Genomic DNA, 22,703 nt, shown 5'->3' with positions numbered 1-22,703 from the left:
GGTAAGAGTTTTTTCTTTCATTCTGAACTGAAAATGAACCGAGCTTAGTACTGACTTGATCTCGTACTTCAGAGCAGCAGTAGGCCTAACTGAACACAGCCCAGTCGCTGTAAGTAGCGCAGCGTCTGGTCGGGCTACGTATCATCAATCACATCACACTCACTCCTAACTATACACAGCCCAGTCACTGTACGTAGGTACGTCGCGACAGGTATTCGCACAGCGTACTAACAGCGTCTGGTCGGGCTAACTCACTCCGTACTCCCGTTCACAGCTCATCAGCATTCTATCTAGCAAGAGCTAGGTACTGCACGATCCATCCATTACTTCACCGTTTCCATCAACGTTTTATCACTATCGATGAAAATCGCAGTGCTCCGTATCGTTTATTTTATCACCAGATAGGCCGGCCGGCCTAGTCAAGACTTCGACTTAGCCGATGCCCGCACATTGATTGCGTGGTATCTAGCATTAGCGATCCACGTACGTCGAACGTTTCGCAAGTTTTTTTTTAAATTATTATTTTCGCCAATTTCGCGTACCTGGTGCATTTTGCGAATTTAAAAACACAAGAAAATATTAACTCTCTTTCCGTATATATTTCCCCCTTCCGTGGTGTACTCCACAACCACGAATTTAAGCACTCGCGAAATTATTGGCAAGTCCCGATTCGCGAAAAAATAGACTCGCTAAATACATGTATATGGCGTACACAGCTGTAGTACTACCGAGGAACTGCCGATATAATACATTGTACGTACCAAAGAGGTACGAAGCTCAGGCTTCTCCGCTCTTTGATACACGGAGGCTACTGCACTGCGACCTACGTGGCCGGTGATGGGCGCATGCATGTGACTGATCGACTACAAAGCACCATCGTACAGGCACTAGGCCTGACAGCGTCTGTATTCGTGGCCTAAATAACACATAACAGACTCTATTTAAATGAGGAAATGTGTGATTTCACAGGAGACTTGAAGTAGAAAACAATATTATTTCATTTTTTGTGACATTCTGATTAAAAATATCTTGGGATTTCGGGGTATGAGCCTGGACATCAAGCTCTCATCGAGAGCATACATAGGTAAGCTTAGGCTGTTGTGTGATACTTCCGGGTTTGCCTTTCATCCCATGACGTCATGGACACGCCCCCAAAATAACCACGGATCTTCCGATTGAGCATGATTCAGGATACAATTTTTCTAAGCAGCCGTTTTCCAAAACGCAATTTTCTAAATGGATGAATTAAAGGCCGCTGTGTTTAACATGCTCTATGCTGGAAATGGGGGAATAATCCAACAAAATATGGGTTTTCGTTAGTATTCTGCTTTAATACCCATTAGAGATTTTCTGGGATTTTTTTTTTTTTACCAAAAAGGTCAAATGGTCAAAGGTCAAATGAAAGTGCTAAATTTTACTTCTTCCTCCATGTCTTAGAAGTGGCTCAAGGTATAATCATAAAACTTCTATGCATGTTCTGCCTGAAAGTGATTCTCGGAATTTTAGGGTCATAGGGTCAAAGGTCAAGGGTCAAAGACCAGATAAAAATGCTAACAATTTACTACATGTATGTAGTACTGAAGTAACAATTTATCTCCATACCTTAAAAATGACTGAATGCAAACTTATAAAAGGGTCAGAAGTCAAGTAAAAATCCTGAAATCCCCAAATACATTGTACATGCTCTTTTAGAAAGTATAGTCATTTATCCTATTAAACCTACAATGTACAAGTCTGTAGTTCAAGGAAAGTGAACATTGTACTTATTTGTGACAAACATGTCATTTTAATATTTTGCCAATGATGTGAAGCTGTCATCACAACACGTCAAGATGTACTTTAGACCTACGTTTGTATCTTAGGAGAATCATGCATTATGGCAGAGGCATACCAGTTGCCATACACTGTAGCAACATTTCTAGTTTGTTTATGGGTTTCAAGCAAGACGCTAAGTTGTGCTTATCACAGTCAGTACTCCTGTGTACAAAAGTAAGCTTCTTGGGTTGCTAGACTAGACCTACAAGATGTACTTGTACTGTACACATATAAATCTAGTAGAGAGACTTTTTTTCATGACATACAGTTGTCATGTACATTGTACAGCTGTGCAGTCAGTCACTGAACTCAACATTTTCAGCTTCAACTATGTATTCATACTAATACACAAATTGTACTCTCTCTTTACTGTACTTTACATGTACACAGTTTGTACCATAATATGTGACCGTGCACCTCAAAACGAACATAAAGTCGCACACACTGATTTTGCGTGAGGACTGAAAAAACGTGAAATGGGTCAACCTAGCCGAACTCGACTTTTTCATATTTTCTGAAAGAGCGGGTCTTCTTTCACAATATGCTTAAATTTGGTATCATTAAACGGGCAGGGAAGTGTGTTTTTTAGCAGTTTATCTCGAACATTTTTGGTAGAATAGTGTGATTAGGTGTGTCTTTAGAATCCCCTTTTCATTTCTGAAAAACCTTGTTCACACTCTTCACTTTCAACTGTAATAACTTTTGAAAGGATAGTGCTACTACTTTGAAAGTTGACATTGATTATGGGCAGAATGTGTTAATGAGGCATGCTTAATTTCAGTTTAATCTGATAACCTCTTCATTGTTGTTACTCTGGTGGTTTACTTCCTGTTTTTGTCCCATTCATCGCACAGCCAGCACGGTTTGGTAAAGATTAAGCGCTTGAATAGACACTGTAATTCAGAGCCTCTTTTCTCAGTTCACACTTTTCCTGAGTTTGTGCTTTCTTTCCAATATTTAGATAGGTTAGGAGAGTCCATTTGATTTGAGTTATACATCATTTTAAAGCTTAAAGTCTGCTCTTTCAGAATATGGTCTTAACTAAAAATTCATGTCTGGCAACTTTTTGTTTGTTTTGAGGTGCAGTGTCACATATACAGTGTTGTATACCATACTGTACAATTGTAGGTGACCGGTCACAGGATGCATCACTATGTGTATAAAATGACCTGAAATACTGCTTGTGTGAAACCCACACCATATGTGCACGTTGTACATATAGAGTACAGTTGTACATGTTGTACAGTCTGCTGACTGTACATTGTATGATACAGTGTACATCCTCCTGCCATTGTTCTCTTTGTTTACATTTTTAACATAAACATCCATTTCCTGTCAGTGGTTCAGAACTCACAAGAGTACGCTTGACAAGTGCTTTGTAGGAGATATGAAGTGAAAGTCCACATTCTCTGCTTGTATTGACTCTTGAGTGATAATGATTATACACACAGGTGCTTGTATGAGTAAAAATGGTTATGGGTATGCCCTATCATTCACATGCCCAGGCAGATTACTGTTAAAACATACAATGTACAAGTCACCACAATAGATACAAGTGCCTGTACTATCCTGTATTGTACAACAGAGGCATGCAAAGATAAACCCTGTACACGATGTTACAGTGTGTATCCAGTAGAATGGCTGCTTTAGTGTATTGCAAAGTTTAATATTCACAGTTTTTCTGAATAGAATGGAGTTTGTTTGTTTTGTTTTTATTTGGATTTCAAAAGTTGACAAAGTACACAAGCCCTTGCCCCTGTGTTTCAAACTGTTGGAGTATTATAATGCTTTTTGTGTGTTGATTTGTGGCCAAAACACACATAAGAAGAGTACACTCTACAGTTGTGCTATTGCACTTGTAAGTACAAACGTACAGTGTACAAGCTGTGGGTCTGAGCATGTACATTATGTACGTATGTACAAATTTATGTGTAGCAAGACCTTTGCATAAAGTGAGAGAACAAAATAGCATGCTATTACTGGTTTTGCTGCGTGACTTCCAATTTTTATTTATTTTTTTTTTTGTAATACAGAGACTGAAGAAAATTTCTAAGAGATTAAAAAGTTTATTTCACTCTTGATTTTGGAAAGATAAGATCATTATAGGTTTACAGTGTACAATGTATCATACAATGTACACGAGAACTGAAATGAGATCATGTGGCAAGATTGTATAATGACTCATAGTTTAACATGATAATGATGGAGTCGGCATCATTTCGCTTTACATTTTCACACTCTTACTGTATAGACAAAATTTGTGTACAGACTGTGTATGTACGTATGTCCCGGAGTGTATGCGATCGTAGTGTAGTAGTATTTTTAGATACAATTTTGCATCATGTGATTTGTAGACGAAATACTGTTTTCAAATTCAATATAAATATTAAAATGATAACCATCCATCCATGATATTGGATTCAATTTTCTTGTGCCATTTGGCATCAAAATGCAGGCTTACTATGTTGTGGAAGAGTGAAATGAATAGAGTTTAGTGACTTCTCAAGCCAAAACAGTGCCTGAGACCACAGTGCTATTGTGAAATTACATAATTTAACTACATTCTAGTTCTCTAGAACAGAAGCTCAGCCCCTACTGACCTCTACTGTGCCATGAGATTGTGTATACATGTACTTTAGTGATGAGATATTTTTGGTGTGCCATTATTTTTAGCTATGTAAATCTGACTTGTCATCCCGACATGGCAGTATCAGAATCGTAATACAAGAAATCATTGGAGGGATGGGAAGGAATCTAAAGAACAGGAAATACACTTACTGAAAGGACTGAGGAGGCGATATGAAAGCAGCACTGCAGAGGGTGAATGTAACATACAGTCACCACATTATTACTTTAATTCATTTCAACTTCTACTACTACCGGTAACTACTACAATTATTGGTACTATCCCACTAAGGCCAAAAAAAAAAAAAAATTGTTGCATTGGCGTAACCCGCCCGACCCTAAAAATTCCGCCGACCCCATGTTTTTTTATTATTTTTTTTTGCTATCGATATCAAATATCTTGTTGATTGCGATCGCGATCGCACAAACCCGGAAGTGGAAACGGCTCTGGGGATATCGGATGTACGAGGGAGAGATCTAGCGCCTCGCATAAGCCTTCCTTGATCAGTACGTCATCTGTTTCCAACACGGACACGTACTCTAACAAGATTTATTCAGTGTATACGTAGCATTCAGACTGCGATGTATTGTGCACAGTTTTGCCATAGGTTTCTTGTGTGGAGAACTTACACGAATCTGTATATGTGGGACTGTAATAGAGATCGCCGTGTGCGATGAAAAGATCGTACATATGGGTCAATTTGCATCTATCTTATCTAAGTCAAACGAGATATGAAACTCGTCACGCTGACGAGTTAGGTGATACGCTTGGGGTCATCAGGTGTCGGTCATCTGTGATCGACAAAGAAAAGAATGTGATATAGGCACCTTGAAGTTGTATTGAGCGTGCATGCAAAACCGTTTCTCTAACCACTCGGCCACGGGACATCCCCGGAAATGGTAAGGCAAAAAAGAAATGTATAGATATTACAGGGGGAAAAAGTCAATGCCGACTCAACAATCGTGGCCGCGTGAACATGTATTGCATTGCTAGACGGAAATGCGGCCTTGTAACGACTGATGTCGCTATGCCATTTCTGGCAACTTGGGAAAAATACGCGCCGTAGACATAAAGCCTATAATCGGCTGGTTTTGATACCTTGCCTTTAATCACAATTTTCAGTGTGATGACGTCATCAAAGTACAAAACAATGACATGGTCTTGAAAGACAATTGTTCAAAGTACAACACCTCTGTCGTCGTCATTACATACTATGATCGGTTTGACAAAGTCAGCCTGCAAAATTTTGCAGCAGTCGAAGCAATGTGGTCTCCAACACAAAAAAGAGGGATATGGTGTGTGTGTGTGTGTCTGTGTGTGTGTATAGGTGCGTTTATATACGAACGTGATTTCTACATGGACGAATATGTAATACAAAATTGAAGAAAAAAAGTAAAATAGCTAAGTATTTTGTTTCGTGATCTTGTGGGGTTCGAACCCGCAACCTCACGTCTCTGAGACGTCGCCTTTAACCACTCGGCCATACGTCTCGGCGAGAAAATATGAGGAACGTAAACTTATGTATGTAAAAGCTGAATCGGAAATCGTTTTGTCCACATTCCATTCTCATTTTCAGTTTTAATCTGCAAAATTGTCAACCTGATGATGAGATTTCAAAAAATAAAATGCATGATTACTGACGCTCATTGTCTCAGCTACAACATACTTAAGTTTTAGAGGAAATGAAGCAAAATCAGCTGAGATAAAGGTGCTTAAACGTTGTCAAGTCAATGCATCGTTTAAAAAAAAATCACCTCCCATAGACATAACACGTAAACTTGTCCGATTTTGCATCTTTACCTTTAATCACAATTTAAGGTATGATGACGTCATCATATTTCAAAACCATGACTTGGACTTCAAAGGCAAATGTTCAAAGTACAACATATCTGAATTTGGGATAATATTGAGCGTAAACAACAGAGATACGAGCAAATGAATGTCAGAAACAGTACCTCAAAAAAATTAATTCCACTTTTTTGATTTCAGATGATGATATGATGACGTCATAATGTATTTAGGGAAATATTGATACTTGAAACATTATTTTCAATTCATATGCTTTTGCAATATGAAATAAAAACATAGGGTCACCTGACGTTTTAGAGAGCTATGGCGAAATAAACAAAGACATGTTTTTCGCTATATTTCCACATAGACGCGCACACGAAATTTCAACTTTGACGCCAGTGCATTCCTTTGTTATAGGTCAAAATTGATCGAAAATCAATGGATATTGTTACTTAATGTATCAGGAATCCAAATCTGTCAAAAAATGTGCATTTTCATGTTGCATACGCGCACTGCGCGCGGAAATGCGCGGACGGACGCGAACGCGCGAAACGCTTAAAATTGTCTGAAACTTCGAGATTTCCCATTGGGAAGTCGTTTTAAGCATTTAAAAACTTTGACGCGCGCTAATGCGCGCGTAATGATGTCCTAGGTAATTAGCATTAAAAAGTAATATAGAGCGTGACCTGAACTTTATGTCCAACGAAAATGATACAGAAATGACCTTTAGTTATGAAGTTATGATCGATCATGTAACATGGTCCGAAAATCACAAAATGGCGCCTAGATGACGTCATAGATATGTTACTGTCATGAAAACCTTATTGTGGCTAGATTTTGTCATGAGACATGTTCCCTGAAAATGTCATGTTATTCCGTAATGTCATTCTTGAGATATTGATGACACAAAATTGTCCAGAAAGAAAGAAGAATAAAAAGAAATAAAGAGAGATTTTGACAATCACAATAGGTGATACGCTGATAGCGTATCACCTAAATAGTAAAATATGAAGTGAAAACATTCAGGATAGGGATTTCAACATCTTTAAATTCTGTGAAGGGGTATAATTCCAGTAATATCGGCCTCATAAATTATTTGTAGAATACATGAACACAGCACATTCGGTGCAGCAGTTGTAACTGTTTACTGAGCTGAGCACGAGTTTTACACGTAAAATGCAGGTAGCAAAAAAAAAAAAAAAAAAAAAAAAAAAATCCGCCCGACCGACCCTATTTGAAAATCTCATGTTACGCCAATGCAACAATTTTTTTTTTTTTTGCCTAACTGCTTCAGTGTACACGGTGTGTTACTACTGCTACTACTGTTCCACGATACATTTTTACAATTACCAGGATGGTCCACAAGGGATTTGAGCATGTCACTGCATCATGCTCGTGAGTCTTGTGCAACATCTTCAGAAGCCAGCAACATGCCATGCAACATCCTCAAATACTGGCAACATGCTCAAAATAATGTAATCAACAGTGTGAAAAGCATGTGCAAAACTTGGAGACATCAAACTACTTCGAAAATATGTGCGCAAAACATGAGACGGAACATCGAAGCAGCACAATGGGAAATACCCATGTACAGTCCGGAAATATTGCGTGCAATGTGCTTAGGATGTGCACTCCATGCACATACTGTACAATTTCCGCAGTATTCTCACCATTCAGAGAGTTGCAACATGCTCAAATTTCGAATTATGGACCACTCTGAACTATTGCTACTACAGAAACTGTTAATACATCTACTGCTGCTGCTATTATTACTACTCCATTGTACATGTACTTCCACTGCTACCATTACTGTTATAACTACTTCTGGTACTACTGTAGGTACTTGTACCTCTACTATTACTGTAAAAGTGGAAATTTTGCGGTGTTGAAATTTTCGCACATTTCGCGTAACCCGAAACGAGAGCGAAAATAAAAGCATGCGAATATAGTCCAGTAATTGATGTCTGGATTTCGCGGAATTAAAAACATGCGAAACTCTTCTTACCCGGCCGAGCGCGAAAAATTAGTCACGCGAAAATATCCGCTTTTACAGTTACTTCTATGGCTGTATTACAGGTGTTCGATTCACTTTACAAAATTGCATGGGATTTGAGATCAAAGAATACAAAGTTAAATGCACTTGTACATGTACAGTATGTTCACATCAATCGCAATTTGTCTTGTTTCCTTAAAATACATTGTATGTAGCTATACACATGTACAGTATACAGTACAGTGTACATCTGAACTAATGAGCATCTACCGAATGTTCTCGTATACAGTATCTGTAGAAGAAATAATAGTAATAGTAATAATAGTGGCTACTTGTATAGTGCACAGGTCCACCTTTCGGTGCTCATGGCACTTCAAAAACTGAAAACATAAGGAAATAAAGAAAATGACATTTTTTTGTGGTGAAAACATCTTTAATACTGTACAGTTGTAACTCCGATTGGCTGTGAAATTTTCGGGACACATGGGGCATTAAATGTACCTGCAGTTTTGTGCACTGTGCGGGGTGTACAGCATCACGTTGAATTTAAGTGTGCTCAGCATCACTGAATGTCCACTAGAGTGATCTTGATCATTTGTTTCCCTAATAAAGCCATGAAGACACACCATCAGGAGACATACAGATACTGAAAGTTAAACAGAGGGATGGTAACATGAATCATCAAATGCACAATTTGATTTGTGACACCCCTCATCAATCAACATTGCCACTAAATCATCATGACAATCAATGAACAGCCAATTTGGTTTTTCTACTTGAAAGTAAAACCCTAAAGAGATCGAATTTAACCTCTTGATTCCCATGCATTTAACTTGATCTATTCCTAATTTGTAGACGTTCATTAACCCGTTAACTGCTGAGGGCCAGTTTTCTGGCTTGTAAGCTACACTTTGTACATTTTGTGTCTTTTTGTTCATTATATGTGAACATGTCTTTAAGTGAGATTCCATGTTATTCACTCAAATACATTTAATTTTATCGAACTAATGGAGGAAAAATAGTGTCATAGTGAAAGTAACACTTTACAGCCACATTAATGATGTTGAAATACAATTTTGTATGTGTTGTATACCACAGTATATTCACTACAAATATACAATTAAACTCGCATAAGTCGATCTTCTCGGGACTGAGCAAAACACATCGACTTAGGCGATTTTCGACTTGTGCGTAAGTCCAAAAAAATCGACTTATCAACAGTTACACCACACGTACATTATGTATAAATGTACATGTATGTTGTCTACTCGGGAGCCGAGAGCTGGAGAGGTGTGCCGCAGCACGGGTCGCCCGGCAGGGCCGCGGCGAACTTTGCATGGACAGTGCATTAGTATTGGCACAGGTCCGATTGCTTTACACCCTTGTTAAACCTTGACGAAGTGAATATGAACGATGTTTGAGCAGTGATTGATTTCAGTTTACCATACCGTGGCTTGAAATGCGTGTAGAGGTGTAATTCTGATTTACCCGTGCCCGTAACTTTCCCCCTACTTTCCGCTTTGAAAACTCAGCAGCTTCATTCATCCACTGCACAGCGCAGACTGCAAACATACACAGACTATACACAGCCCAGTCGCTGTACGCACAACTATGCACAGCCCAGTAGCTGTACGTACGTAGCGCTAGCGTGACAGGGTAGCACCAGCGGACCTCAAAACACGAAGAGAGTTCAACAATCGCATGCGATCGCTTTGAATTTTGATACTTTAGATCATTTTTTGTCACCTGTCTGGTCGGGCTAGTTCTTATGTAAACAAAAACTGGCGTCTCGTGATTTTGACAGTGATTTATTGCACAATAAAATCTTATTCGACTTAGGCACAGTGCATTTAATGGTTTTTCCGTGAAAGTATTCTTGGAATTTCATCGACTTAGGCGAGTATTCGACTTACAAAATTCGACTTGTGAGCGAATTAATACACGTAAGTCAATGGCGAAAAATCGGGACTTTTTAAAATCATTGACTTGCGCGATTATTCGACATATGCGATGTCGACTTTACCCATAGGCGAGTTTAACTGTACTGTGGTATATAGTGAGGATAGTGGATATACAATGTACATACACATTGTAGCTCAGCAGTGAAATGAGAATACCTGAAATTTCTATTTTGGTGCCCTAAGATACTAAACGTACAAAATTAGAAAAGTTTAAAAACTAAATTCAAGTTAAAAAAATGCCTATTTTCGAAAAATGAAAATATTTCATCTTTCATTATGAAAATTGTGTTTGGCATAGTATATTATAATAATGTATGAATTTTATCAAAAGGAAATTTTGTTAGTGAAATTTTTTAATCTTGTCATAATGTTTCAGATGTTGTATGACATGATATAAACAGTAGAAACAGTAATGTTTTTAAATAATGTCCCCCCAAAATTATGTGGCCAAAAAATTAGAAATGCTGAAAATACCCTTAACAGTTCTTGGGTTAAATCCAAAGCATAGACAGTAGTTCTCGGAAGAGCTCAAAAGTTCATCTTCTGTTACTCGGAATTTACATTGTACATGTATTTCCAATACATTGAAAGGCTCTACCAAGAAACCTACTTGGCTGACACGATTTGCTAGGATGATGAGTTGTTTGGGAGTGTTCTGAGATCAAAATTGTGGAATGATTTTGATTGTTGTACACAGTTTTTATTACAGGAGAGACCTCCACGGTAACCCCTGTGGCCCAATTCGTTGATTGCCGATAATAGATTGTAAAAAATTATGTCACGATGGGGTAAGCGCTGAGATTGTGGACTTCCGGTGAACCTTTTTGGCTAATAGGCCTTCACTGTATTTCGCATTTCTGTCATTACCCAACTGAAATTGTGTTATTACACTGCTATTTCACACATTTCTTATGCATACATTGTATGTACATCCCGTATCCATTTTAGAGCAATAATCAACAGTTCTGCTGGCATACGAGAACTTTGTTGTGACAAACCCACTGTATGCGGTGAATGATGACTGAGGAAGTGATTGTCCCAGTTGCTCATCCATCAGCTGGCATCATACAATTGTAAATCAAACAACCCTGTGTGAATAGTGAAGAGTGTTGTATAGAGATACAGTTTTTTTAGTGTTTCTAAACCTGGATGGCATACTGTATACGCCAAATATTCCGCGAGGTTTTTATTTTCGCGAATTTCGCGAGTCAGCTGCTATTCGCGAAATTAAAAACACGCAAAAATATTGACTCTAATGCCAATATAAATGTGACGTATGCGTAAACATTTCTCCGTTCAGTACAGGAGTGTACACGAACACGAATTCAACCACTCGCGAAATTGTCGGGAACTCCTGATTCGCAACAATTTGGACTCGCGAAATACAAATTGTATATGGCGTATAGCTATACAAACATGTTTGTGTACAATATACATTTGTACATGTTCAAAATGTATTTGTACATCAAGCATCAGAGGGATGGTGTGTTTTTAAAGATACACAGTGTGGCAGTGATTGATGAAGTCATTTATGACTGACTTACGATGATGGCGTAGTGACAGGCTGTGTCAACACACGAGGGAAATATATGCCCCCCTCAACCTGCAGGCTGAAAACAGATTGCAGCCGAGATTACTACATTGGCAACAGAAGAGGTTGAATGTTCAGTTCAATCATCTTTGATGCAGCCTTGAGACGGAGTGGCATTAGATAAGGAGCAAGAGAATTACTCTTTGCCCGTGTGAACTACAGAGGTCTCTATGGGTGCATGTTGTTGTGTAGAGGATGTACAATTTCTATGCAGTGTGGTGCTAGGGGAGGATTTGTGAATCACCCATCTCACAGCGATACACACTGTGCTGTGTCAGGAAGTAATGTGTTATCCCATGATTGTTTCACCAACAAGCATACTATCGCAGATGGAAGGACTTTGTATCCTTGTGTGTGAGATCTACCTGTTTGTTGATCCTGGGTACAGGCTTTTCGCGCACAATCCCAGATGTTTGGACAAACAAAGTACATTGTAGGAATTCTTGTGCCTCAGTGTCCCTCATGATAAATAATCATCCAGTAAAGTGGGGCAGTCCAATGATAAGTGATGGAGATATGCTTGTTTTTCCATGAAGTGTGTGTCCCTCAGCGGGTGGCAGTGACAATGGAATAGTCCTGGGAAAAGGACCCTGGGAGAATGATTGATTGTTTGTGTGTGTTAGCTGCATGAACATTGACATTTAGCCTGCGGTTTCAGTGTGTACAGGTGTATGTCCTGTGTACAATTTATGTGTGAGCGTGTGTTCTTGTGCTTTGTGTGTAAAATGTATTTATAGCTCTAAGGCTTTAGTTCTTGTTGTGTATGTTGAATCTTATATCCTAGATGTTTAAGTTGTCCATATCCCTACTCTTTGAAGCTCACCCTCTCTGTATGTACATAGCATTGCCCACATGCTGAGATTCTAGACTACATGCATTAGAAACCCTAGGCCTCAGTGGGACAATAGAATAAATACATAAATACCTAACATTTATTTTCATTTTATTTATTCATTCTCCACACATTGGAAGGATTGCCCTTTCAGCCATAGTTAGGGCTGATTTTCGAAGGGGTCCTTGCCATACATTAAAAACAAACAAAAAACATGTACATGTTCAATATACATTCCACCTTGTTTCACTAAAAACGGAACTTATACAATGTACACACACACGAAAAATTAATACGATAATAATATTAATCAATACAAAAATCAAAATAAACCTGTAATGTGAATAGATGGCCTAGTACTATACAAAAAAACAAACATGTACTTAATTATAGGGCCTACACATTCTGAACATCTTTCCCCAGCACGCCAAGTGTGGGCATTTCTGCAGAAATCATCTTTGTACCATCATTTAAAATGGCACCTCTGAATGTAGCATTTCATATCAATATAAAGAGAGAGCTTGGATGCAACTGATTACAATTTCTTGAATCTTTACAAAAGGATAAAGTAAAAACGAACTTTATAGTCCATTAATATGTGTTGCCAATTAGGGTATGGCTTGCTCGTTCACCAGTTATGAAGAGGCTTTTGAAAATGGGGTATGTGCTGAAAAGATTCATCTGATTGGAGTATCAACTGGTTGAAAGTTCATTTTGTCACAATCAGTTGCAAATTACCTTTTAATACTTGATGAGACTTTTACCTACTGGAAGAAACCTACAGATCCAGCAGGCGAAAGTCTCATCAAGTAAAGGTAATTTGCAACTGATTGTGACAAAATAAACTTTTAACCAGTTGTGGTATGTGGTTTTCAGCCAGAACGAAACAAGTAGAAGTACTGTAAAACGAGAAATGTTCGCGTGCATTTTAATTTCGCGAATTTCGCGAGCGCCAAGATTCGCGAAATTGAAATGCACGCGAAATTTCTTGTCTACACTATATGCATTGAACGCCAGTGGCAATTCGCGAAAATTTTGTGCCACGAAAAAGGCCGTCGGCTCCAATTAGCGAAAATTTCGTGCCGCGAATATATCATGTTTTACAGTACACTACACAGCAAAGGGCTAAAGCAAAAGACAGTGTTTAGCTGTACCTAAATCTTCACTTCTGATGAATAAGTAAAAGAAAAATTAAACAACTAGAGAGGGGCCGTCAAAGGCGGCAGACCCACGCCTTGTACAAAGTCGGGGTAAACATACTGTGCATTCGGTCATCTACCAGAATTCGGTCACTTAATTGCCAGTGTCCTTTATCACCAGCCAGTGCGTTCTACCAAAGATCGTACACTGAAGTGTACGATCTTTGGTTCTACAGTCACATCACACGCAAATCACATCATTTCACATACGGTAACACTCATTCACCACAGGAAAGTCCTTTAGTCTCCTCCAAAAATCCATCGAAAATCCCAAATTCCACCGTCAAAAGTGCAGATTCGGAACTTTTCCAAGCGTGCGCGAATTAAGTCCAGTTTTAGAGTATTGTCTACGCGATGGGTCGCCGAAAAAGCGCTAAAAATCGAGAAATACGCCGTTTTCTTGCGGGATATTTTGCTTATAGCAAGCCGAGAGTGTGTTGATATCAAAGGTCGTATGAGTGTATGATCTTTGATGGTATCCACAAAAGCGCAAAAGAAAAACAAAATTTACGTACCCCCTAGGCAATTACCCCTATGATTAGTGTCTACGGGAATTATTCAATGCAAGGGTTACTGAGTAAATGCAAATGTCTACTGCACCAGTATTCGGTCACCAACGAGCGCCGCAACGTCCCCGATGCTATTTTGCACCAACAGGGTAGAGCGCGATGCATTTTCAGCGGCCTTGCACACGCATTGACATTGAGCGCGCATATCGTGCAGTGTGACTGCGACCGAGCAAATGCTCCTCCAACGAAAAAAACAATCAATTTTAATTTGAAAAATCATCAAAATACGGGCCAGTTTGTGACGACGGAGAACGAACTTTCATAAATCCAGAAGGACATAGTCCTTCAAATAGGCCTAAACGTAAATTTCGGAATTCTTACGAACATTTGAGCAGCGAAGTCCGATCGTTTGGGAGTTTATGTTTTCGTATGGTAGCGGAAAATCGCAAAGTGAGAAACGGGAAATTTTCGGAGTGGTCACTATACCATGGGGTCAAAACTTAAAGGTCGCACAGAATTTGCAAGGGTCAACCGATTATCACCAAAATCTAATCGATTCTTTCCTGTCATTATCCAGACATCCCCTGAACATTTCGTGCAAATCCGTTTACCCGTTCTCTTGTTATCTTGTACACAAACAAACAAACAAACAAACACACAAACAAACAAACAAAAAAAAAAAACAAACAAACAAACAAACAAACAAACAAACATACGGAACCCTTTACATAACCCCCTGCCGATTTTCATCGGCGTGGGTAATTATATAGCACCACACTACAGAAATGATGTTCATGGGACTTGAAGTGCTTTGATAATAGAGAATGAAAATAAAATAAAAAGAATGATCTTCATAAAGGAACTGACGAGACACCCTCATGTTCAATAGAATTTGAGCTTCCCCTCTCCTCTATGTTTACTTATTACACTAATGTCATGTGCAGTCTAGGCAGTCAGAATTTAGGAAATGTCAGATGTATCACATTGTGGCAGAGTGTTGCAGTTCTTCAATATGTGGAAGACCTTTGATTACTGTATGCGCCGAATATTTCGCAAGGTTTTTATTTTCGCGAATTTCGCGAGTCAGGTGCTATTCGCGAAATTAAAGACACGCGAAAATATTGACTCTGATCCCGATGTGAATGTGAAGTACGCGTGTACACTTCTCCGTTCAGTACAGGCCTCCACGATCGCGAATTTAACCACTCGCGAAATTGTCGGGAAGTCCTGATTCGCGAAAATTAAGACTCGCGAAATATATGGCATATACAGTACTTCTGTTCCACCATTTGAAAAAGCAGTTTGTTTTTGTGTCAAGACTTCAAGCTCGTGTTGTTTATTGCAGAAAAATTTTGTTCATGGATTGAAGAATTTGGCGTGTATACATTGTTACATGTGCAGTATATGATAAAGAATCCAAATGAATCCATTTCATAGATGATCTCAATTGCACCTATCTTCATATATCTTCCTCGATTCTCAGATGTATCCTGCGGTTTCCAAGCACAAGCATCAAGATCATGTTCCAGGCACTCATCAGCGAGTCCGCCCCTCCGCCCCCACCCCAGCCCCCACAGCAGCTGATGGTCCCCAAGGAGCCCAGCCCGGTCAAGCGCAAGAACATGATGCCTCCCCTGAAGATAGACATCCCCCCTGCAGATGCCAACTTCAGTAGCCCCTACCCCTCGCCAACTGGAACGATAAGGTGAGAGCCATTGTTTACTACATGTACCATGTTCATGTTGATGCATTGCCAAACATTGTCTGATGTCATTAGACACATTTCTTTTTTTTTTTCATTTGTTTGAAGTTCACCGGAATTGGATTATCAGATTACATTTACGAGACATGCACAATATTGGTGGTGTATTGTAGACGTAAAGTTTGTTTATGGTTGGAGTATACACCTTGTATTTTTACACTTGTAGATCAGGACAAAAATAGATTTTGATATACATGTACTGTGATAAAGGCTATTCTTACTGTCATAAACATTCAGTTATGATTATTGTTCTCATAATGCCTATGGTTGGTTGTATGCCAAGGTCAGTTTGTAAGTTGTGACTTTTTGTTTGGTTTGACATGTTGTTTGGTGTTCTTTTGTGCTTGCTTCTCCTTACCTGCCCAAGCTTTTTATTTGAATAATTGTATTTTTCCTATAGTACAAATGTAAGAATAGTTTGTCAATGAACAAGCAAGCTTTTATGCCATTGCTGCATATGAATCAGAAGAAATGATGTGAAATGTATAAGTTGACCCATCATTGTTTTGAATAATTTTTAGTTTCACATGCTTTTACAAGACAGTGACTGAGGTCATACCCGCATACTGATGTATGTCTATACAGTGAGGTAACAAAGTCATCGCCTTTTTATACATCCATCCCATTTATTGGTGTACATGGGTCTCTGTTAATATCCAAAATGCACAGTTTCCCAGATTAAAATTCAAGATATGAAATTAAAACTTTAGAATTTTTGTCTTTTCATTTTACCCTGCAGTAAAGCTGTATTTATTCCCCAGCAGCCCTGTGTGGTGTGACAATATCAGAAATGCAGGTTCCCTATTTGTTACTGGATACTTCAATATTAGTGTCTTTGTTCTTCTGCTTGCCAACAGTGCTGTCAACTCGTGCCCCACAAGTCCCCGTGCTGGCACCAGTCAGCAGGCCATGATGGCCCCCGACCTCTCGGCCGCAGCACTGGCCGCGGCGGCAGCGGCCGCCGAGGACAAAGAGAGCCATTCGTCGGGCAACGATGTGGGCAGTCCCCGGGACGAGACGAAGCCGCCGTACTCCTACGCCCAGCTTATCGTCCAAGCCATCATGTCTGCGCAGGACAAGCAGCTTACCCTCAGTGGCATTTATAGCTACATCACGAAGACTTATCCGTACTACAGAACAGCAGACAAGGGCTGGCAGGTATGATTGCCGTACCTCAAAACCTCTTATAACCACATGGTCATCATTGTCTTTATGCTTTCACGTATTCAGGTGTAAGATGTGTATGACTGTATTCAGCTGTTTCCTGTTTACAGCGGCATAGGTTTATATTACACCGTGTATGTATTTGTGTATGTTTGTCTTTTCCATGGATTTCAGCTCTCTCAAAATGAACATCTAGATAAAAAGGTAAGCAGATTAGAAATGCAATGCAAAAACCGGAAAATGCACAGAAGCTCTAAAAGCTCTTGTGTGAAATTAGAATGCTGCCGTTTGTAAATTAGTCCCAGCACTCCATCATGGGTAGTGTTACTTGATGCAAAAAAGTCTAGACTTTGCTGTATAAAACTCTTAATACTCTTATGTTCATGGCACTACATGTACATATAAAAGCAACCTTGCCAAGTGGTCAGAATACTATGCCTTTGAAATCCGACATGAATGGACACAGTTTTACTTCACTGTTCTCTCTCGAAGAGATTTTACACCACAAGAGGGCGTAGTCCAGAGTGGAGGCAGCCACGCAAGGGAGCTGCCATTTTGGCTTGTGGGCGAGGAATTTGCCTGGATCCTGTACAGTCATTGAACAGTAGATGGCAGCACCCTCCTTTACATGCACTTGACACAGTCAGCCCTTGCTGTTATATAGTTAAATCACAATATCATAATGCTCAAATGACATAATGTTGCTAATCTTGTTTGATTTTATGACGTCTTCATTCAAAGAGAATACAATACGGAACAAACGTCATAATGCTCAAGCTATCTCTTAGTCTACACTCAAGTTCCCATTGTTCATTTTGTGAATCACAAAAAAAAGTCTTGCCTGTTAGGAAATAGTCTAGATAATGTGATATTATTGTAGAAACTAATATTTAGGTAATAAAACACATCGCATTTCTGAAAAAAATGTTACAAAAAAATATATAATTCCTCATATGATATGATAAGATATGACTTGACCGTAGACTGCGATCAATGCCCGGATCAGTGTGTGCGCTCCCTTCTCAGTTTTGTATGTTTCATTTGTATGCACACATCTGGTTACTGTAGTAACCTTATAAAATCTCTTTGGTTTACGTGTGTTTCTCTTTCCATCCCTCATACAAACCAGAACTCCATCCGGCACAATCTATCCTTAAATCGGTACTTCATCAAGGTCCCTCGGTCACAGGAGGAGCCCGGGAAGGGGTCCTTCTGGCGCCTGGACCCTGGTTCCGAGGCCAAGCTGATGGACCAGGCGTACAGGAGAAGGAGGCAACGGGGTGTGCCCTGCTTCCGGACTCCGTTTGGAGGAGTGTCGTCCAGGTAAGACACCTTGGCTGAAAACGGTGCATGGCTTTGTGTCAAGAAAACTGTAGAACAGAACATTTCTGTGTGCATGAAACTGTTCTGAGTTTTGCCAGGAGCCAAGATTCATGGGAGTGAGATGTTTGAAATGTAAAATGTAAAAGTTTCATGGGTATGATGACAAACATCAAAAGGCAGTGATCAACAGTCTCCCTTATACTGCCCTGTCGGGAGTCTTGCACTGAATTATAGTAAAGGTTGTGGTTATTAAAGTTAGAGGGCAATTTTCATTGTGACATGAAAGGTACAGTGTACCATTGGGAGCAGTGATTTTAAAAATGTTTGAGTATTATTGTTTGATGCATATGTGGAGGTCAATTGTATCACAAAACATCCTAGCATATAAATTTTTTTTGCAATTAAGCCTAAAATATAAGGAGATCTCACTTTTTTTCTCACTATACCATAACTGTAGACGGTTAAATCTAGAAACAATTTTATTGTAACTGTTGTTTACTTACTGTATATAACAATAATTAACATTGATTATCCTGATTAAAATTTTACATTGGTTGTTTCTATCCCTAACTTTCATTTCAGGGCAATTTTGAAGCACTAAAGCTGGGTTTTTGTTTTATCTGCAAATGGTAAATTATGCCTTTAATGTGACAATTGATTTCTGTATCCTCTGTTGCCTTTGGCTGTTGATTAGGAGTGTGCCTCATACATTTGATCACACTGGGATAGGAGCTTCTATTGTGTAGCCGTCAGTAAGGGCATTTAAAAGAGAGAGACTTTATTTTCCCCCTTCTGTTCTAATAGTAGGTCGGCGCCCTCGTCCCCAACACACGTGACACAGTTCAGCGGAACTTTCACCCCAGAGAGCTTATCCAGGGAAGGTTCACCGGCTCCGCCAAACAACGCCAACACTGCTAGTAATGATAGTCAGGACCACACTCCTCTGGACCACCAGCGCTTCACACAGGCGGTGCAGGAGGTAAGGCCGCCCCCCTTCCCCCCTTCTCCTTGCATTTAGTCGCACCTCCAGCTCTCTTTTCTCGTAGCAGGAGAAGGCACAGTTATGGAATTAAACATTTTGATTGCAAGATGAGATAACTACAGCTGCTAAAAAGAAAGACAATAAGAAAAATGTAGGCTACTAAATTATAACCTCAAGAATTAACCTTATTACATATCAAGTGAGGTATCACTGGAAATGTTTTATTTTGCTCTATCTGATGATAAACGTATTTTAAAATCTATTTTCTTCAATACGATCCGAGTTGATAAAAACTTCATTGGACTCAATGCGAGTAGTGCTGGCAGCTTTTGTTTTTAAATTTTCAGCACTGTGCGAGATCCCGATCCAGCTCCCGGTTTGCATCGTATTTACAATTACTGCTCTTTCTTGTTTTGAGACTGATGATGTAAGAATTTTGAAGCGGAAAAAATGACTGTAGAAATCTGTGATACGGCTCTCTTGTGCCAAGTTGTAGTGAGCTAAAAGAAACAGCAGAAATCTCCTTTTTGTGCTTGTCTTGATCTTGTATACTTATTCTCTTTAACTTGATATTTGGTAATGTGTTCATTTCTCTAGCAGGTGAAAGTGAGCCTGGTCAGCCCTGGTTCGCCCATCACCACGACGACTGCTGGCCAGGCCAGTAGCCATGCTGTTCAGATGGCCGCGCTCCCGCAGGGCGGAGGAATTGTGCCGCTCCCTCCCAATGCCCTGCCCACCTCCATCCCGCAGCCAGGAGTAGGGGTCATGGGAGCCCACCACCGCCTCCCACAGATGGCCTCTGTCATCACCTCCTCCAAGACGGTGGGCGCTGTGCAGCCGTCGCTTAGCAACGGTCACGTCACCACCGCCGCACTGCCGAACCAGGCAATGGACGTGTCATCTTCTGGCGGGGAGAAGAATGAAGCGGATGCTAAAGGTGAAGGTGAGACTTGGTCTCATATTGTGCTGCAGAGTGAGATTTTGGTCTGCCATGGACACAAAAAGGAGTTGACTCACTGTAGAAAATGGCAACTCGTATCCCAAAACTGGGAACTTGTACAGCATGACTTTGTCTCTTAATATTTCATTTCTGGATAGAGTTATACTTTGTATTTAATCTTTCAAAGCTGAATGTATTATTGGCTATTTTTTAATATATCTTCAATTTACATGAAAAAGAAAATGTTCCTTGTGAATTCTTATCAGCCTTTGATTGCCCGTAGACTACATTAAATGTACAGAGGATGTCAGAGCAGCTGTGTTAGTTGGAAAGATGAGCAAGAAATGGCCTTCTTTGAGCAAAATATTTTTTGTGTTCAGTAAAGACACTAAGCAACCTCAGAAATGTTATTTGTCACCAGTCCAGTAATGTCTTCTGTTAATATTTGAGTAAAGACGCTAGAACCTTATATTAAATGGGTTAGTCAAATGCTGGTTAGTGATTGGCTAAACACAGTCACGTGATGGAGGCACATTGGTTATGTTTGCCCATGGGCAGAACATTTTTGTAATGTTCTCCCATGGGAAAACATTTTCATGTAACAAATGACAAACGATTGAACGATCATATTTGTCACGCAATCAATGGGATAAACAGATGATGGTATTTGACTAACCCATATAATATAACAGATGATGACTTTTGTTGTCGGGAACATGTACCAAACCTTCCACCCTCAGGGTTTGAAATGCTATTTCGGGAGGCTATAAGTCCCTCGACTTCGTCTCAGGACTTATAACCTCCCTCAATAGCATTTCAAACCCTTTGGGTGGAACATTCAGTATGTTCCCTCCCCCGCCAGTTATCATCTACATAATGTAAAGTGTGACGCGGATGTGTCAAGAAGGTTAAATGACGGCCATGTGTGAGTATACCTGCCATATGTCTTTGCCTCTGATTATTACATAGTGTTCTCATTCTCATTCCAATGATACTGCAGAAAAAGCATCAAATAACCTTGCACCTGGCCAAGCTGGAGGGGCTACTATTATGGTGACTCAAACTCACCTCAAGGCCGCCCTCCCCTCCTCATCTGCCATCATCTCCCCTCAAACCGCGGATGGTCACCACGTCGTCACGGTAGCAGGGACCTTCCTGCCTCCTGCCACCCACTATCGGCCCCCGCCCCAGCTCCCCGTCATCGCCAACAGTCAGAACCCCAACGCCGGCCCCGCCCAGGGGTCTGGCCAGGCCACCACATCCTCTCCCCTCGTCATGCTGGCGACCACCTCGGCGGCCGCTCAGCAGGTTGCCGGGAGTTACCTACCGGGCCACATGAAGCGGCCGCTGGATGGCATCAAGGAGGAAGCAGATGGGCAAGATGGGGTCGAGAGCAAACGGGTCAAAGCAGACCAGGAAGGCTGAGGCAGGGAGACAAGGCATCCACCACCACCATTACCATCGCCATTATCACCATCATCATCATCATCACTCAGAATATTGCAATGTCCCGAGGGTATTTCATGGCAAGAGATCGGCTCCACACCCAGGCACTCATAGTCACCAGTCTGCTGCTAAACTCAGAGAAAAATTAGTCCCAGTTTTGAGTCGTAAATCTGGCATATAGTACTCTAGTCCCGGATGTAACCTTCATAAAATTTGGCCCGTGAACATGTCGTATACAATTTGTTTCCTGTTTTTGCTGAATTTCAGTCAGTATGCCCTACAGGTTTCATGGCCTCCCACAAATTCACCTTCTTGCCAATCATGTTTAAGAAGCACAGAACTATAGGAGTGTGTCATAACTGACTTTAACTCCTTACTTGTGACTCTGATTTGATCCTGATTTCAATTTTGAAATTGTTTCGGTCAAGCTTGATCCAGACCTCTTTAATAGAATATTACACCACAACTCCTGCACCTCCTGTGTCTAGAATTGGATGAGGGAATTACCTAGAGGGGAAAAAAAAGCTTTCAGAAACTTCACAACAATCCAGCTGAAAGTTCAGGTATATCAACTTACCACAGAAGTATATTTTGTTGATACATGTAGTAGACTTTAAAATCTTGTGCAGGGCCTGTGTGATGTGTGATACAGTGTTTGTCAGGGGAAAGGGAGCTTTACAGGGATACAACAGAAGGCTGCCGTAGTGGTGTACAGTCTGCCTTTGACCCTGTTCACTGTAGAAATATTTCCTATGATCTGAGTGATAGT

The 22,703-nt window shown here is 40.2% G+C and overlaps 1 protein-coding gene across 1 annotated transcript in view; it reads left to right on the top strand.

Annotated features, from left to right (window-relative positions):
- The window catches only part of LOC139738509 (forkhead box protein K2-like), a 28,170-nt gene extending 5,689 nt beyond the window's left edge, over positions 1-22,481 (top strand). The window contains exons 2-7 of the mRNA XM_071649135.1: positions 15,801-16,022; positions 16,937-17,237; positions 18,373-18,566; positions 19,371-19,545; positions 20,149-20,491; positions 21,489-22,481. Coding sequence (XP_071505236.1) covers positions 15,801-16,022; positions 16,937-17,237; positions 18,373-18,566; positions 19,371-19,545; positions 20,149-20,491; positions 21,489-21,913 — 1,660 coding nt within the window. The 3' untranslated portion in view covers positions 21,914-22,481. The remainder of the gene's footprint in view (positions 1-15,800; positions 16,023-16,936; positions 17,238-18,372; positions 18,567-19,370; positions 19,546-20,148; positions 20,492-21,488) is intronic.
- The last annotated feature ends 222 nt before the right edge of the window (positions 22,482-22,703 follow it).

This window comes from Diadema antillarum, unplaced genomic scaffold, assembly GCF_040938485.1.
Source record: "Diadema antillarum isolate AM-2024a unplaced genomic scaffold, OU_Dant_1.0 seq00000750_RagTag, whole genome shotgun sequence".
Lineage (NCBI taxonomy): Eukaryota > Metazoa > Echinodermata > Echinoidea > Diadematoida > Diadematidae > Diadema > Diadema antillarum.
The sequence above is the reverse complement of the archived record's forward strand: the minus strand, read 5'-3'. Positions and strand labels throughout refer to the sequence as shown.